Below are 19,562 nucleotides of genomic sequence, written 5' to 3'. Positions count from 1 at the left end.
AGATCTGATGTAGGGTGACCCATGGAGGCTGGTGCATGGGCCAGGCTAAAGGCTTGGACTGGAACAATGATAATAAGGATGGACAAGAGAGGAAAGAGGAGAGAGACATTTCAGTGTAAAACCTGTAAGACTTGGAGATGGACTGGTTTTAGGAGGCCAGGGAGAGGAATAAGTTAAGGCGCTGCAATTTTGGCATGGATGACTGAAGAAAGGCGGTACCTCTCGATGAGATCGGGGATGGAGGAGGAGAGACAGCATTTGAGGAGGGTGGTAGGTTGGTGGAGAGACATTGGGGGACGGCGAGGGCTTTTCTTTGGTACCACGGACAGCTCCAAGGATCTCCCCGAGTTGACTTGACATAGGCTAGATCAAATGGTTGACGCGAGATGTCTTAGCACCAGCAAAGGAGCTAATTTAATATACAGACTCCCAGTCCCACCCAAATATTCTGTGTCAAAATCTCTGGGGCTGGGGTTCAGGACGGGGCTCAGGAAGCTGCTTTCTAAATAAGCACCCCAGATAACTCAGATACAGGCTATACTTAAACACTAAAACAAATCACGGTGGCCGCCAGAAGAAGAGATGAGAGCGCCCTCTGCTGCTAAAAGGACGTTTGGACCTCTTGAGTTTATGAGTGGTGCATTTTAAGGCAGTTTATTTAGGAAGGGAATCCCAAAGCCAAAACAAACAAGAGACCAGGGGATATGAGTGAGAAAGAGGGGCCACCTGTGTGCAGTTACAGTTAATGTCTTCAGTCTGGGGGTGCTGTTACACCTTCCCAACTGCATTCCCTTAAAAAAAAAAAATGTGGCTCCCTAAGGCAAGAGGAGAGAACCCTCTCCTTGGATTGGCTTTAAAAGTATATTTCATCCCAAAAGAAATGAAAGCGGGGACTTGAAAGGGTATTTGTGTACCCGTGCTCCTAAACATTATTCTCCACAGCCAACAAGTGGAAGCGATCCAAATGTCCATTGACGGATGAATGGGTAGAGAAAATGTGGTGGATTCATGAGCAAAACATTATCCAGTCTTAAAAAGGAAGGACATTCTGGGATATGCTACAACATGGATAAACCGTGAAGGCATTATGCTGAGTGAAATTAGCCAGACACAGAGGGACAAATATTGTATGATTCCACTTGTATGTAATGAGGTCCCTGGAGGAGTCAAATTCATGGAGAGAAAGTGGTGGTTACCAGGAGCTGGGGGGGAGGAAGGATGGGGAGTTATGGCTTAATGAGTACAGAGTTCCATTTGGAGAAGGTGAAAAAGCTCCAGAAATGGGTGTTGGTGATAGTTTTTACGCACTCATGTGAATTCACTTAATGCCATCGAAGGGCACGCCTAAAAAAAGGTTAAAATAGCAACTTTTATGTTTATTTTTCCACAATACAAAAAGGGACATAATAAGAAAAGCGGTGTTAATGCCCTCCACTTGACGGGGAATGCGTAGGGCTTCTCCATCCCATGCGGCGCTGAGAGCAGGGAAAGATGCCTCCCTTCTCCGTCTGGGGGCTCTCCCAGGACCAGCAGGTGCTTCTTTCAGCGGATACCTGCTCCCCCAGGGCCTGGACCGGTCCCGGCCAGCATCAGACTGAGGTGCTTCCAGATAGTGGAGTTCCCTCTCCGCAACGAGGTCCTGCCTCCTTCTTCCGAGGTTGTTATTCCAGCGACTGTGTAGCGGGGTGGGGGAAAGCGGGCCTCTTGTTTGAGATCCTCCGCAGCCCCCGGACTCAGGAGCCCCACAAGTGCCCCAAACCCTAGTAACCTCAATCTCATCTCTTGCCTCCAAAATTCTGCGCCCTTAGATAACCAGCGCCGTCTTCCCGAGCCGGCGGTCCCAGGCGGCTTTCCGCCCTCTTCCAAGATGGCCGCCCGCGCCTCTGTGACAGGCCTGATCACGTGGGCGCCGCCGCCTATGAGGTCGCCGCGGCTCCGGCCGCGATTGTCCCTTCCCGGGCCCCGTCCCGAGGAGGTGCCCGCCCTTGTCAACCAAAGCCTGAGCGATCATGGCAACGGGCTCTGGCGGGGAGCGCGTGGCCGCGGCGGCAGTTTGGTCGCGGGCCGGGACGGCCGAGCGGCGGCGGCGGCGGTGGCACTGGCGCTGGTACCGGCCCTGAGCGCCATGCAGCGGGGCAGCTCCGAGAGGGAGTTGGCGGCCGGCTGGGAGGCGGAGGCGGTGGCCGTGGCCGAAGCGCCGGCGGCGGCTGCGGTGGCGGCGGCGGCGGAGCCGGTCGGCGTGGACTCGGGCGCGGCCGGGGAGCCGGAGCGCAAGGCGCCGGAGGAGCAGTCCAAGGAGCGCGCCCGGGCGCAGCCCCGCGCGGCCGAGGAGGGGGACGCCCTGGTGACCCCGCGGCCGCCGCCCACGCTGCCCCTAGCGAAGCCGCAGCCGGCGCGGGTGCGGGGCCTCTGCCCGCACAGGAAGCCCCGGAGCAAGGGCCGGGGCTGCGGGCGGAGCTCGGGCCGCTCGGCGGACGAATACTGCTCCCAGCGGCGGGTCACCGTGGACAGCTCCAAGGCCAGGACCTCCCTGGACGCCCTGAAGATCAGCATCCGCCAGCTCAAGTGGAAGGAGGTGAGGCCCGGCCCGGCCGCGTGGGCACGGGGGGAGGGTGGACTGTTCGTCCTCAGAGGACCTGTCACGGCCCAGGGCTAAGGGCTGAGGGCTGAGCTCCTGTTGAGCACCAGGCTCCCAAGTGCTCATCCTTCAAGGCCTAGCCGCCAAAGTCACTTCCTCCCGAAGACTTGAAGCCCGCTCAGGGTCAAGTTAGTCACTCCTTCCCCTGGCTCCCCTAACACTACGGCTCTGGCTTCTAGCCATCAGCGCTCACCCGCCCCAGACACCAGCACTCCCCTACATCGTAGATCTTAGCTTCTGTGTCTGTCTCCTCCAACAGCTTTGGGTCTTCGGGGCCCGGGACCCTCTCTGTCACTTCATTCACGTTCTCATGGTACAGCACTTCCTGTGCGGCGGTTGAGGAGTTGGTACTTTGGAGGCAGACAGACTTAGGGTCTCAGCACACCCTGCCACTTAGGTATGCGACTTCGAGGAGCAAGTTGTTTCACCTCTTAAGCCTGTTTCCTTCCTATAAAGTGAAGCTAATAATCTGTCTCCTTTCAGCGTTAGAGGACTCTGCTTATTGTAGCGTGGCACAAGTGTGCAATAAATGGTAACTCATCCCACCACCTTCTCCTCTCCCTCTTCCTCCATCGCTGTCACCGCCACCAGCATCATCATCCGGGCAGGACCTGTATTTTACATTCTAGGACTTGGCATATAGTGCGTGTCAGTAAGTGGTGGATGCCCGGGTGAGTGAAGGGATGGGTTATTCATCCCTGAACCCATTTTAGACCTGGCGAGGGCTGGGATGCAGCCCCAGTGACACAGAGGGGTGCCTGTTGCAGTTGGCTGACTGGGTACAGCCATTTGACTGAATTTTCAGCTTCTAAGGCTATTTAACAGGGTCCCAGGAGTGGCGGATTGTAATTTAGGGGAGACAAGTCTGGAGCCTTAGACTCAGATGGTCTGCTGATGGAATGGGCATCTTCAGCAGGCAACATGAAGATTCGGGTACTTAGCTCTATGCTTGGCTTATGGCAGACATTCAGGAATGGTTTTATGAAGTTGGAACACACAGAGGGATGGCCACAGAAAGGATCAATGAGGTCAGAAGGTTGGCGTCCCAACAGGAAGGAGTCATGTAGTTTGGAGGGAAGTCAAGATTCAGGTGGGAAAGGGTTAGCCATTGGGGGCATCTGACTTCCCATTCCCCGCTCTACTAGTGTCAGAGTTCCCAGACTTGGGGCTGGGGTTTCAGAGGACTTTCATGCCTAGGAAACCTGCAAGGAGGGCTCCCTGTTCTGGGCAGGAGCCCAGGTCTGGGCCAGAGATAAGAGGGCCAGAACAACATGGAATTGGAGAACTTGTCAATGCCGTAGTCTTAATGAAAAAAGAATCCAGGGACTGAAACCAGGCCACAAGAACCAGGTGACGCTGACCGGCCCCACTTAGCTTAGCCCTGTGGGAGAGAGAGTCACGAAGCTGACTAGATCTTGAGAGATGCAGCCAGAAGGACTCAGAAACCAGCAGGCATACATGCCAGGTTCATGCGCTCAGTCTGTGAGTGTTTGCCGTGGATGCCGGACCCTGGGAATCAAGGACCCTTAAGATGTAACCTCTGCCTCCCAGACATTATAGTTCAGTAGGGATAAAACACAAGTAGAAAAACCCATTGCAGTGATTATAGCGTCTTTGCTTCTGCTTCCTGAAATGCTCTTTTCCCAATTATCTGCATGGCTCACTCTGTCACTTTCCACGTCAGGGCAAACGCCACCTCCTCAAAGAAGCCTTCCCCTGTGATTCCTCCTCCAACCCTTACTCTTCTTTATTACAAACTCTACTCAACACTATATTGTATGTTGTTGTTTATTACCTGTTTCCATCATTAGAATGTAAGCTCCATGCGGGCAGGGGCTTTGTTTTATTTACTGCTGTATCCTCAGGTGCTTGGCGCATAGTAAGTGTTCAATAAATACTTGTTGAATGGATGAACACATGATGTGATGCGTGTCTCCCTGTCCCTTCTTAGAGCTTAGTAGGTGCTAGGGGAGAAGAGGAAGGCCATACCAAGAAGAACTTCCTGGAGGAGAGATGTAAGCTGAATTCTGAGTGCCAAAAAGGAGCGGGGAGTTAAGGAGGGACTGTGGACTTTGTATCTCTGGTAGAGGGCATAGTATAGGCCTAGCTGAGGCACATTCGGGACTTTGCATATAGTTCAGTATGGTGGGATGTACATGTTTAATGGTCTTTCCGTTTATCGATTCTGCTTGTTTGGCAAGTGAGTTCAGCTCTTTAGGCCTCTTCGTCTGCCTCTCTATCAAAGGGGGATAAGTTGGGCGAGATAAGTGGTTCCTGGGCTCTCCTATGACAGCCACATAATGGTCATGTTCATCTACACGAGGCCCTTGCACGGGTGGACCCTGTGTAGGGGGCAGTTTCCAGGCACCACCTGGAACTGCCCCCTCCACCCCAACCCTGCCTTTCCCTTCTCACTCAGAGAGACACTGGCCTGCAGGTGGAATTTCTCCTTCTGGTAGATTTTAAAACAAATTCACTCACCACAATAGGACTTTACTATTCGACGTGGGATTATTCACTTAATGTCCCTCTTCCCTATGAGTCTGTGAGGTCCTGGTCCTCCTGGGAGGGCGGGAGTGGTGTTTGACTTGGCACACGCTGTAGATGTTTGATAAATATTCACCAAATGATGTTACTTGTCTCAGAGCTCATATTTCATCCTGATACCCTAGAATGTGGAGTTTCAAAAGTACTGGAGTGGGTAAACTTGAAGTTCCTTCCAGCTTTAAGCTATGACAATGGTATTTTTAGTACCTACTCTAAAATTGACTAGATGACTAGTAATGTATATAAAGCAGGTACTAACGAAGTACAGACACTACTTCTCTAGGCCTCAGTTTCCCCATCTGTTACAGGGGTGATGGTGGACAAGATCACCTGTAACGTTCAGCACTGATGTTCTAGGAGCAGACATATCTCCACCGGGAGCTGGGATGTGAGGGATTGAATGGCGTCCCTTGAATGCTGGGCTGTAGCTGTGGGATTTGGGACACCCACCCAGCTGGCTGGCTTTGGCGGGGGTGAGCAGGCAGTCCAGGTAGGAAATAAGATCATGAACACCAACCAGGGTAAAAATATTTCCTTCGTGAGTGTACAGTGAGGGGCCACACCACACGGTCCACTTAGCACGGCATCACGTAGCCAGCGTGTGAATTCAACACATGCCTGGTTACAGGACACGGTCTCCCTTCCTCCTTCACTTTTATTAAACATACATTTAACAACAATGATTGTGAATGTCAGCGACTATGATGACCCCTTACGTAACTCTTAGCCTGCACCAGGTACTCTTCTAAGTGCTTAATGTATCTACAGTGATCTGATTTTCCCAACAACCCAATAAAGGGCCTCATTGTCTCTATTTTTCGGAAGAGGAAGTTGAAGTACACAGAGGGTAACTTATCCAAGGTCATGTGGCTGATCAGTGGTGGAGCTAGCATTCGAAACAGACACTCCTTTGGAAACTAGCCTTCAGTTCTGGACACTTCTCTCTGTTTCCTACTGGATCTCTGTCTGCAGACCCTGGGTTGGAGTTCCAGATCTAGACGTGAATGGGAATCACTCCTTGCCCTCCAGCAGCAGGGACAGACATGCACACAATGGCAGTCCAGTCTGGGTGTTGAATGGGGGTAAAGGCCATTCCACACGGAGTAGGAAAAAAGGCAAGGAGCACAGATCAGCTTTCGTATGCAGAATGGGAAGATAGCAGCATAGAGAGCGTGTGGGAGAGCCGGAGGGATGAAGAAGGAGCCAGATCACGGAGGACATTGGAGGCCGCACCAAGAGGCTTGTGCTTCTGCCTGAATAGGGTTACAGGATCTTTGCCATATATAGACTCCGCTTCTCTTGCCCACTCTCTCAGCCCCACGCCAACTCTCTGAGGACTCTGTTTTCAGTTCTAGCCAGTCTGGTCTGGTCTGATCCAACTGTGTCTGCAATGTTGAATTTGCCTCTCAAAGGAGAAGTCACAAACGTTAGCTCTGTGAACTTAATAGATAAGGTGAGAGTTTATTTGAGAATAGCTAAATCAGGTTTCTGGAGTCACTATTGAAGCTGCCACATGAAAGAGACAGATGGTTCCTGGCTCATGGTGGATGCTCAGTAAATATGTGGGGACTTGTGTGGTCCTCTTCCAATTGTGTGAGTCTCTCTCCCCATCCCCGGTGTATCCTTCTGCGGTTTTGACACCATCAGTAAAGAAACCTTAAGGGAAAGACACCAAGGAGAGCAGATGCCACTATTGTTACGAGCTGCCCTCCCTGGAGATGTAGGTTGTGTATATGTACGCAGTGGTGCCATGGACACCGGCTCGCTGATGGGAACGAGGGCGCTGAGAGATCCAACAGAAGGATCTTTGTTGACAATAGCTTGCGTAAGCGCCTGTCCCAAGATCTATTACAGTGGGAGCTCTTTTTTTCAGAGACCCCAAATCATGAGTTGTTTTTTGAACCTTATCCAACCTTCCTTCGAATATGTACACACTAATTATATTGTCCTATTTATAACTTATAGAATATTACTGTTTATTAAACATTGGTTACTGTTTACGAAATATCTGTTATGTGCCAGGCATTGTGCTGAGTGTCTTATGTTCATTAAAAATTGTATCAGACATTTACTGTGGATTGTTTTATGTAATCCTCACAGCAAAGCCCTGAAGTAGATCCTATTATCACTTCTGAATTACAGATGAGGAAACCGAGGCTTAGGAAGAGGTTGGCGCAGGGCTAGCCCAAGGCCACAGGTAACAAGTGGCAAAACCATCTAGGGCCTGTGCCTGGAACTGGTCAATAATCCTACGCTGTCTTCTTTGCTAATCCTTGGCTAAAATCCACCCTACCAGGGGTTACTCTATTATTATTAGTCCCCGATAATGCTTGAAGACACTGAGGTGGGCACAGCAACTAAGAAGGAGAATCAGGGTTCAAACAGTGGTCTGTCTTGTTCCAAAGCACACTTGTCAGTGTGTTTTATAATTCTCCACTCGTTAACCCTCCCATTTGTCTGACTCATAACTCTCAAATGACAGTGGAGTCGCTCAGATCCAGGAGAGCAGTATTGCAAGTAGGACGTAAAATAAAACACGTTGACATCTATCTTTGGTGCCTGCACCTTCCAAATCCTGTCTGTTGCTGCCCACAGACTGAGAAACAACTTGGGTGCCGTTTGACTAGCTGAGTAGCCTGTCTCCTCTGTGGAATGTGATCCTGCTCTATGAATCACTGCATCTCATTCCTTCTGGAAGAAGGTGGAGTATAAAATGAAAAACTGGAGAGTTAAATCTCTTTCTCATCTCCAGGATGGTCATTGCAATTTACATTCCATTTTTTGAAAACAGCATTGCATGTAAGAACGGTTTATATCCCATTCATCACATGCTCTCCTTTCAATAGACATGCGGTTTTTCCTTTGCCCGTTGAGCTTGTCAGGCCATAAAAATCACTTCTCACTAGCCGCTGTTTGAACAACATGGTATGCGCAATAGCTTCACGAATCCACACTAACACCTCAAACAGTCCTTCAAAGAACAAGTTCTAGGGGCTCATGCTCGAGTTCAATGACTAGTACAAATGCAAATTCTGGATATTTTTTTTTTTTAGCTGATAATTGCTAGAGCTCTTTCCCATGTTATGTAAACGTACCCTCTGTTGTAAGTAGCCTCAATTTTGATAGCTTCTGGATTCTGGGTTTGTATCAGCAGACGTCGACTGCAAAAATTCAATCATACGTATTCTTTTTCTTTTAATTCTGTTCTTTGAAAAGGACATATTATCGTAGTAACTGCCCACTCGTTTAGTGCCTTCTCTAGAGGGGAAGTGTTGTGTCTTGGAGCTAGCATGGGCTTTGGATTCAGACTGTTGGGTTAAAATCCCAGCTACTGGGGCGCCTGAGTGGCTCAGTGGGTTAAGCCTCTGCCTTCAGCTTGGGTCGTGATCTCAGGGTCCTGGGATTGAGCCCTGCATGGGGCTCTCTGTTCGGCAGGGAGCCTGCATCCCCCTCTCTCTGCCCGACTCTCTGCCTACTTGTGATCTCTCTCTCTCTCAAATAAATAAACAAAATCTTTAAAAAAATAAATAAATAAAAAATAAAAAAATAAAATCCCTGCTACTAATGACTAATGTGACCTAACTGATCATGTACTAAATATAGAATCTGAGTCTCAATTTCTTGACCTGTAACAAGTCAAGTGACACCTACCTTGCAGAATTTTTGTGAGATTAAATGAGGGAATGTATGTAAATTGCCTTAACTCCCACTGTCAGTAGTTAGTAAATGTTAGCCATCTTTCTTCCTTTGAGCAATTACAGACATTGGTTGTTTGACCTACTTTTAAAAACTAGAAAAGAAACTACTGTAGATTTTAGTCTGTGTATATAGGTTATTGGTAAACCAGAACATCTATGACCAGCTCATTGGAATCATTTCATAAATAATTTGAGACCGGGGCGCCTGGGTGGCTCAGTGGGTTAAAGCCTCTGCCTTCAGTTCAGATCATGATCTCAGGGTTCTGGGATTGAGCCCCACATCAGGCTCTCTGCTCAGCGGGGAGCCTGCTTCCTCCTCTCTCTCTGCCTGCTTGTGATCTCTGTCTGTCAAATAAATAAATAAAACCTTTAAAAAAAATAAATAATTTGAGACCAACTCTGTGCCAGACGATATTTGGGCTTTGGGATATAACAAATAACAAAGCACACACAGATCTCTGAGGATAAGGAACAGTAACATTTTAAATGAATGTCAATGTGATGTAGTCTAGATTTAAAATTTTTAAAATAACACAGACTTAAACTTTTTGAACCAATTATACTTTGAAGGCTTTGTGAATTGAACTGAAAAATTTAAAGGCTCCATTTTGAACCTGGTGCCTTCCTCATACTTTGGTGTATTAATTATCAAATACATCACTGTGGGAAGCTTATTGTAGCTATTTGAGTTCACAGGGAGGACTGAGGTTGTGTGTATGAATATACCCATTAGCTGGGTGGAGGAGACTTTCTGGGTTGATTTCTTTACTCCTGTCATCCCTACAGTCCTCCCCACTGACTCTGGAAAGACCGTAGCCAGACACGGGTTTGAGTCTTGACTCTGTGACCCTGGACAGACAACTTGCTTCCCCTCTCTGAGCCAAAGGTTCTTCATCTCCAGGAATGAGCATCCCATACTTGGTAGGGCTGTAAGGAGGGTTAAATCAGAAAATCTTTAAAGTGCCTGGGTTTCCAGTAGGAATACCTGTTTGGCTTTCCCTCCAGTGAATTTCTGTGACATCTTCATTAAGTTTTATAACAAAAACTTGGAGGTGTGAACAGGCAAATAACCTTGCTTGCCCTTTCATTAGTTTTGAACTCCTCCCTTCCCGTGGTTGCTGCGCTGCAGCCAAGTTAGGGCCCTCAGATGCCTCCGCAAAGATTAGTGTTTGGTGGAGAGCAGTCATCATGCTTCCCCATCCCAGATGGACTCCTGTCTCTCCTTTCACGTCACGTAAGTCGTGCCTTGCTGTAACAGCTGCCTTGGCTGCCATTTGTGCGCGTGTTTTTTCCCTGGGTGTATTTGAACCATTATCTAGTAATTTTTAGAAATGTCTTTGTAAGTCCTAGCAGGCAGTTCTGATGACTCTTTCTCTAGCCCCATCTGCTTCTCTTGTCATCTGAATAAAACCTCCTCATTCTTCATGGAGCTGGAAGAATAGGGCAGTTTTCCTCCTGTGCCCATCATCCTTATTCGGTAGACTGTCACTTTTCCAAAAAGTCCTTCTGTCCATCTGCCCAGAACTCTTATGTAGGACAGTTTTCCTATTTTGTTCTTTATGCTCATAGGGAGATTTTATTTCTCTTTGTGTCAGAACTGTGGTTTATTGGGATCTAAGAAAGCAACAATGGTCATTTTTCTGGACATCTAAGATTATTTATAAATAAGTTTGTTCAACCTCCAAAAACAATGTGTGGTTATAAAAAATATATACAGATCCCAAACCTCCACTCCTCACCCCATCCCCTTCCTTCTAACTCTTCTCCTTAAGAGGCAGTGCCACTGTTACAGTTCGGTATGGATCTTTCCAGAATTTTTTCTTATTCCTGCATGTGTCAGGATAACTAAATTGTGCTCTAGTAATAAGCAGCCACAATGTATCAGTGGCTTGAAAACAACAGAAGTTTATTTCTTGCTCACACTCAGGGATTCAGTGCAGGTTGGTGGAGAGGGAGGCTTTCTGCATTTTGGTTATTCAGAGCCCTGTGCTTCCAGCTCGACGCCTGCTTCTCTGAGTCACCGAGGGGAAGAGAATGTGCACTCTGTGTAAGACTTTTTCCCCAGAAGTGGCCGTGCTCACCTATCACTCAGCACAGCGTTACATGGCATGGCTAACTTCCCAGGGCTTGGGGATGTGCGGTCCTACCATGATGGCATAAATAGGATAATCAGAATATCCGGTGAGTGGTGCTAATGACCATCGCAAAAGGAATCATATGTAGAGTTGCAAGAGTTACATATAGAATATATAAATTTAAACACACATTATTTTAAATGCTGCAGTCAATATGTATAGTGTTTGGCAACTGCTTTTTTAGCAGGGACAACTTTCTCTGTTAGTAAGTGTAGGTTCACGTTATGGATATACCATCATAAAATTTATTGATGGATATTGTGTCCACACTTTTCCCTTGCAATTTCAAAGAAAGGCACAGGGGACGTCGCTGTTCAGACAATTTAAGTGTTTATTTGTACAAATACTTCCGTAGGATAAATTCCTAGTGTTGGGTCCGACGGTGTATGCACTTTGTGTTTTGATGGTTACCGTCAAATGCCACCAGCAATGTTGAGAGTGCCTGTCTTGTCCCCTCCTGCAATGCCATCTCCTATTCATCTTCTAAATCTGAGCCCAATCGTTGGGTAAAAATGGGGTCTTCTGATTCACATTTCTCTACTTGTCAGTGAGGTTGGGTTTTCCGTATACTTACCAGTCCCTTGTACTACTTCCTCTGTGTGGAATGCCCAGATGTATTCTTTGTTCATTTATCTTCCCAGTCATTTATGTTTCTATTTTGCTTATATTGATGTTTTTCTTGTTGGTTTACAAATATTACAGATAATTACGTTTGGTCTCATATGCATGCTAAGCCTTTCCCCTGTTGATTATTTAAACATCTAATAGATAATCATTTGCCTTGCATAATCTACCTTATTCTAATTAAAAATGTTCTCCTTCCTATTCACTAAAAGCAGTCCTTTCTTATTATTGACTTGTTGGCCCAAGAGGGGAGAAAACACACAGAATTCTATCTTCAGATGCTATTAAACTTCTAATGGATTAACAGGCTGTGAGGACAACCTTAGAGTCTTAGATTTCTATGGAGCAAGATGGGTTTTTTTCTTTTTCTTAGAGAGGGAAGGGGGAAGGGGCAGAGCAAGAGAGAGGATCTTAAGCAGACTCCACGCCCAGTGCAGCGCCCAATGTGGGGCTCGATCTCAGGACTCTGAGATCATGACCTGAGCCCAAACCAACTGAGCCACCCAGGCACCCCAGAGCTAGACGTTGTATGTGGAGCTTTTACATACATTTATCTAATTGACTTGAACTTTATGCAGTGATTGTGGTAGACTTCCTTACTTCTATTTGGTAGGTGTCAGTATGGAATGGAGTTAGATTTGGGTTTGACTCCTCCCATTTATTAGTTCTGACACAGGGACCATCATACTTGTCTCATAGGCTGCTTGTCCCATTTGAGTAGCATATGTTTGATAGCATATATAACCTGCATGCCAGAGCCTCCACACAGTAAGTCCTGGTCCGGTTCAGCTTTCCCACCCTTCCGAGGTGTTAGGTGACATACAACTGAGAACTTGACGCTGGGTCTCCTGGCTCTCGGGCTGGGTCTTGTTCCAGTAACCACATTGGCCATCTAAATTGAGTATGATTTCCCAGCCTGCCTAGAATTGAATAAGACCATTGGAAATTACTTAATTACCTAAGTCATCAGTACAGGACTGGGCTTTGAGCCTGGCTGTTAGTTTCATTTAAAAAGCACATTGTTTAAAATACTAAAATTTTGGGGAAAAAATTGAAAAAAATTTTTAGTCCTACCAGAGATGCAATGACTCTTTTCATTTTGAAGCATTTCATTCCAGCATTTCTTCAGCACAAGTTTCAGCTGATGTGGTCAATGTCAATGTTTTACAAAGCTGATATAGTGTTACTCTGTTAACATTAATGCCCATATTATAACTTAGACAGTTATAAAAACTTTCAGAAATGTCATCTTAATTGTTAAAAAAAAATTCATCCAGTGAGATTTATTCATTTATTAATTTTGATGTTAGTAAATGTTGAGACTGATTGCTCTCTGAAAAAATTTTCTGGAGTCCTTTCCCTACATTTTAAATTATTTTCTTAAACTTTGCAGAAGTGAAATATTTGGGTGAAAGGACATTTATCTCTTCAGTCTTCTGGAATGTATCCCTGATTTTCTTTCCAAGAATTGTAGCAGTTTCTACTTAACAGTATATGAGAGTAGCTGCTTTTGAAAGATGTAATGACAAGTATTGGAGAGGAGAGTGAGTTAGGTGAATCTTTCCTCTATCTTTGCCAAACCTAGTTCTGATAATTTTTCCTAGTTCAGGGCAGGGCATTTTGATAGAGCTGTTTTTATGTAGCTATTATGTCTAAATTGAAAACAGTCACCTCTTGGGCCATCTGGGTGGCTCAGCTGGTTAAGCAACTGCCTTCGACTCAGGTCATGATCCTGGAGCCCCGGGATCGAGTCCCACGTTGGGCTCCCAGCTCCACGGGGAGTCTGCTTCTCCCTCTGACTTTCTGACCTTCTCCTCTCTCATGCTCTCTCTCTCTCTCTCACTCTCTCTCTCAAATAAATAAATAAAATCTTAAAAAAAAAAAGAAAATAGTCACATCAGAATGTGGCTTTACCACTTTTAAATTTTCAAGTAATTTACTCAGTGGACATGCTTGATTTTCTCTCTACCTTTGTCCCTTTCCCCACATCTGGCTGCTGGATCTTCTTCCCGTGGGTTCAGATTTAAGCATTTCACACTCAGTTGGGTAATGAAACTGTGGAAAGTTTCAATAGGTTCTTTGTCTCTTAGGTTTTGTCAAAGTATCTCTGATGTGGAAAAAAAGGGACACATTAAAGATTGTATTAAAATGTCACGTGCCATCGTTAGTCATTTGGGGAATGAAAATCAAAACCCCAGTGAAATATGCTTTGTACCTACTAGGATGTCTGAAAAAGCAAATCATCAGTGTTGGTGAGGATGTGGAGAAATTGGGGCCCTCATACGCTCTTGGTGGGGATGTAAAACGGTGCAGGCACTTGACAAACAGTTTGGCAGGTCCTCAAAATGTTAAAGATAGAATTGCTACATCGCAGTTGTTTACTTCTGAGAGAAACGAACATGTATGTTCACTAAAAAACACTATGCTAAGTTCATAGTAGCATTATCCACAATAGGCAAAAAGCAGAAGCAACCAAATGTCCATGAGGTGATAGGTAAACCCAGTGTGGTCTGTCCACACGGTGGAATGTAATTTGGCCCTTAAGAGGAATGCACTGATACACGCCACAACATGGATGGGCCTTGAGAACATCTTCGGAGGAAGAAGCCAGCCACAGACAACCGCACGTGGTGTGATTCCATTTATATGAAACTCTCAGAATAGAGAAATCTGTATGGAGAAAGTAGGTTAGTGGTTGCCTACGGCTTGGGGAGGCTTTTGATGGGGAAAGTTGGGAGCGACAGCTAGTACAGGATTTCCCTTTGGGGTGACGGAAATGTCTTAATATCGGTTGTTTGATGGTTGCACAACTCCATGACTGTACTACACACTGTTGAGCTGCACACTTGACATGGGTGAAATGTGTGGTATGTGAACTGTGTTTCAGTAAAGATGCTGAAGAAAAGTACATGTGCTTATCCCGTCCTCGTCATTGAACAGTGCTTGGCTCCCAGGTAGTAATTGTAAATATGCCTCAGGAACGCAGGTCGGCCCGGTGCTGTGTGGCCTGTTACTGGTATGTCGACTCTTTGGACACCACATGAAGTGGACTCTGTCCTGGTGGCAGAGAGTAGTGGCAGCTGTAACGCCATCCCACACTTTCACTCTAAGAGTGAGTTTTGTTTTTTGAGGGGTAGATTTGAATATTTGCCTCAAGAATAAAGTTCAGACTCCTTAAAAGATCCATGGGAAGACTTCCACGACCTGAGATGCAGGGTAGCATGGACTTTGGAACCACCCAGACACGGGTTTGAAATAACTCACTGTGTAACCATGGGGACATTTTGCTCGGGACCTCAGTTTCTTTATTTATAGAACAGGTGTGATACAATGGTACCTCGTGGAGTTGTTTGTTGCCAGCATTAAAAAATATAATCAATGTATTCAGTCTATGATATTGGGTATACAGTAAAGACTCAGGTGAATATTTTTTAGTAATATCTGACACTAAACTTATCTATATTTCATGCATCCCATGCCTTGAACTTTATCTGCTACTAACACTGCACTGTGGGGGGGTCTCTCGAGCCTTTGTGTTGGGCCATTCCCCTTTACAGTGGTTATGTTTTCCCTTTTCCTTAGAATGTGCCCTTCCTTTCTTTGGCTGACTCTTACCCGTCCTTCAAGGCTCAGCTCATGCCGCCTCTTTTCCATTAAGTCTTCCTGACCCCCTCCACTCCCACACACCCTAGTCCAGGCTCAGTACCCTTGCTTACTCACTTATGGTGCTTTACGTGGATCTCAATGTCATTAGTTTTTTCAAAGAAGCAACTTTTGGTTCATTGATAACCTCCATTCTGTTTTTGTCTTCTATGTCATGGCTTTCTGCTCTTCATGGTTTCCTTCCTTCTACTTTTGAGGTTTATTATGTTGTTCTATTTCTGACATTAAGTTAGATGCTTCGCCTATCTCTTTTCTAAGAAGACTACAGATTTGGGGCACCTTGGTGGCTCAGTCAGTAGAGCATGAGACTCTTGCTCTTTGGGGGCATGAGTTCAAGCCCCTTCTTGGGCATAAAGTTTACCTAAAAACAAAAACCCAAAAAACAAAGAAACAAACAACTACAAACTTACCTCTAAGTACCACTTTGGCTGTACAGTTTTGGTATGTAGCATTTAAAAAAAAAAAAAATCACCTTTTAGTTCTATGTAGTTTACATTTTTGTGAAGATTTTTTCCTTGGCCTGTGAGTTATTTAGCTTTATGGTTTTTTAAGGGTTTCTAAACTTATGAGATTATTTCTGCTTATCTTTTTATTATTAATTTCTATCTTAATAACATGGTGGCTAAAGGATGTTCTTTCTTTCCTTTCTTTCTCTTGTTCTCTCTCCTTCCTTGTTTTTTTCTGTTTTCCAGCTTTTGGCTTTATAGCTTTATAAATGGTCATGTTCTATTTGTTTTTGAAAAGAATCCATATCCTCTAGTTATTGAATGCAGTATTTTACATATGTACATCAGATTAGATTGTGGATTGCATTATACAAATTTTATAGCCCTGTTAATTTTGTCTGACCATGGAAGAGTTTTATTAGTGTTTCCCTCTATGATTATGGATTTCATATATATATATTTTTAAAGATTTTATTTATTTATTTGACAGAGGGAGATCACAAGTAGGCAGAGAGGCAGGCAGAGAGAGAGAGGAGGAAGCAGTCTCCCCGCTGAGCAGAGAGCCCGATGTGGGGCTCGATCCCAGGACCCTGGGATCATGACCTGAGCCGAAGGCAGAGGCTTTAATCCACTGAGCCACCCAGGCGCCCCGGATTTCATATATTTTTAAATTGACTTTTCCTTTTCCCATTTCCCCCTGTACTAGTCTGGAAGTTATACATCTTATTATTTTTTTTCTTCTAGTGGTAACCCTAGAAAATTTAATATGTGTATAACTAACTTCACAAAGTCTAAAGTTAGTATCTTTACTCTCCTCTTAACAACATAAGGATCTTAGGATATTTCGCTTTGATCACATCCCTCCTGACTTACCTGCTTTTTTGTCCAATGTATTAGTTCTCTCTTACTTTATCCTTTTTTTTTTTGAAATTTACAAATTAGACATTACTATCAGCTTCTACAAAGCCTTGGTGTATTTTAGATTTGCCCATGTTTATTTGCTTTGTTTATTACACTCCACAACTCGGGCTTTCCTTCTAGGACCGTTTTCTCTCTCCTGAAAGGAATCTTTTAGAAGTTCCTTTGACAAGGGGCTATTTGTAATAAACTCTGTCAGTTTCTCTTTGTCCAAAATTACCTTCCTTTTGCCTTCATTCTTGAAAGATAGTGTTGCTGCACATACAGTGCTAAGGTGATATTATGTGATCTCAGCACTTTGAGAACATGCCACAGTTTACTCACTTCTATTTTTACTACGGAGAGGTCAGTTCTCCATTGGCTTTTTTTCTTTTGCTGGTGAAGTGTCTTTTTTTTTCCTTCGGGCTGCTTTTAAAATCTTTTCTTTGTCTTCGATGTTGTCCGTGTCATTATGACTTCCTGGGTGAGGGTTTCTTTCTATTTATTCTGCTTGAGATTTGTTGGGACTCTTGTCTCTGAGGTTTGCTGTCCTTTATCAATTCTGGAAAATTCTCATCTGTTTTCTCCTTCAATATTGTCTCTTACCCATTGTTTCGCTACTCTCTTTCTGGGATTCTGATTTAGATATTTCTAGACCTTTCTTTTTTGACAGTAAGCTCATGTTCCTTGGGACTTTAATCTCCGATAATTCTCTGAGACCTAAATTTAAAGTGAAGATTTTTATCTTGTGCCCTTGTGGCTCAGAGGGCTCCATTAACCTAGAGCACTGAAAACTAAATTTTTGATCTTAGACTTTTAAGATTATAGGCACAGTATAAATTTTGACTCCAGACTTGCATGTGTTATGGTTAGGCATTCCAAAGGAAGGCTCTTTTCCTTTTCCCTGAGGAGCTTTTCTTCTGGTTCACCCCTGAGGATATGGCCTTGCAGAGAGCCTGGCTTGATCTGGGAGCTTCTAATCTGATGCTTGCCTTCCAGAGGTACTCAGGGGCCAGACCATTCCCTGTATACAGGGGAAAAGGGGATTTACACCTGCCTTTGAAAAACATCCCTCTGGACAATGGATCAGAGCTCCAGAGTGGAGACAAAGATAAGTTAGGATGCTGTCTTATACCTCAGGAAAGGCTATGCTACCTGGGACAGGATAGGGGTGGGTGGCAAGGCTATTGATTGAGATGGTCTCTCTCTTCCTCTAGTCTTTAGGGTAATCCAGTAGCAGCGAGCTTGTCTTATTCATCTTTGAGTTCTTCAGTGCCTGGCACAGAGAAGGCATTTGGCAATTGTTAACTGAATTGAACTGTGTAATCAGTAATGGTTCATGGGCTGTGTTTTTGGACTACCTTCAAAGAGACTATTTTCTTTAAAGGGAAGTGACATAAAGGGATTCCAGGCGGTGAACTCACCCTGTTGCTGGCATTGCAAAGCTCAAGCCAGAAATAGAGAACCAGCTGTTTGTAAGCCCATGCGAGTCTTCAGTTTTGGCTGGGTTTACTTTCCATGATAACAGAGCTTTCTTTAGCCTGTGCACTTGTTCCTTTCTTAAGGAACCTCGGGTCTATTTGAAGGCCTTGCCATCTTACTGGATTTTATGACACTTTCTCAGAAATTACTAAACTTTATGACTGTCTAGACAGTTTGCAAAGATGTTCCTTTAATGGTTTGTGATAGCTGTGAAAACTTCTTACTCTTAAGACTTCTCAGAAAAGGGGTGCCTGGGTGGCTCAGTGGGTTAGAGCCTCTGCCTTCAGCTCAGGTCAGGTCATGATACCACGGTCGTGTGATCGAGTCCCACGGCGGGCTCTCTGCTCAGCAGGGAGCCTGCTTCCTCCTCTCTCTCTCTGCCTGCCTCTCTGCCTACTTGTATCTCTGTCAAATAAATAAACAAAATCTTAAAAAAAAAAAAGTCTTCTCAGAAAAAATATTCTGTGTCTAGGGAACAGAGAGAGGGGAGAATGGTCCCCTCTGAGTGACAGGTTAATGAGCTTCAGCTGGTCACTGAGGAGGGTTGTTTAAAGATTTATGCAATACTATTCCTTTAGAATGTGCAGACGTATTTCTAGGAAGTACAGTGAAATAGAGTGTACATACATGATTTTAAATCCTGTGGCCTTGAAGTTTTCCATTATTCATTCAACAAATACATATTGTATGTCCACCATGCCCCAAGGCCTGTTCAAGGCAGTGGCAACAGAGACACAATTAGGGGTGCTTGGGTGGCTTAGTTGGTTAAATGTCTGACTCTTGATCTCAGCTCAGGTCTTGATCTCACGATCATGAGTTCAAGCCCTGTTGTGGGCTCCATGCTGGGTATAGAGCCTACTTAAAAAATGGTGGGGCGTGCATCTGGCTGGCTTAATCTGTTGAGTATCAGACTCTTGATTTCTGCTCAGGTCATGATCTCAGGGTTATGAGATCGGGCCTGCGTTGAGTGCTCTCTTGTGCTCTAAAAAAAAGAAAGACACAACTAGACACCAGCCCTGTCCTTGAACGGGGCCGCTACTGGCCTATACCATCCTTTTGTGTGAATGAGAACAAGGTGCCCCCTCCTCAAGGAAAAAAATATTAAATTAATATATTAATTACATCTCAGTAATGAATTTGTTAAAGCAAGTGGATTATTGATGATAAAAGTATTAGTTACTAGATAATATCTACATGGTATTATAACGAAATCCTTGTTGATTTCAACTTAAAATTCAGAAATATACTGGCATAAGAAACAAACACCAGCTGAATTGAACTGCAATATGGTTTTACTATTGCATTAATACCAATGAGGAATTTTTCAAAAAAAATGAAAAGTACTCATCAATTATACGTCAGTAATAAAAGCAGATCTGATTTAGAAACATAGTCTGTTTTAGATGTTATTAGATCAGCCGTCTTTTGGGGC

The 19,562-nt window shown here is 44.9% G+C and overlaps 1 protein-coding gene across 4 annotated transcripts in view; it reads left to right on the top strand.

Annotated features, from left to right (window-relative positions):
- Nucleotides 1-1,403: 1,403 nt before the first annotated feature.
- The window catches only part of TTLL11 (tubulin tyrosine ligase like 11), a 225,751-nt gene continuing 207,592 nt past the window's right edge, over nt 1,404-19,562 (top strand). Inside the window, exon 1 of one of the 4 annotated variants that reach the window (XM_082695342.1) lies at nt 1,404-2,575. In XM_082695342.1, the coding sequence (XP_082551468.1) occupies nt 1,868-2,575 (708 nt within the window). In that variant the 5' untranslated portion in view covers nt 1,404-1,867. The remainder of the gene's footprint in view (nt 2,576-19,562) is intronic. The other 3 variants (XM_082695341.1, XM_082695339.1, XM_082695340.1) reach the window with 3 other exon arrangements.

This window comes from Mustela nivalis (genome assembly GCF_964662115.1).
Source record: "Mustela nivalis genome assembly, chromosome: 13".
NCBI lineage: Eukaryota > Metazoa > Chordata > Mammalia > Carnivora > Mustelidae > Mustela > Mustela nivalis.
Note: the sequence above shows the minus strand (reverse complement) of the source record. Positions and strands in the feature narration are given on the sequence as shown.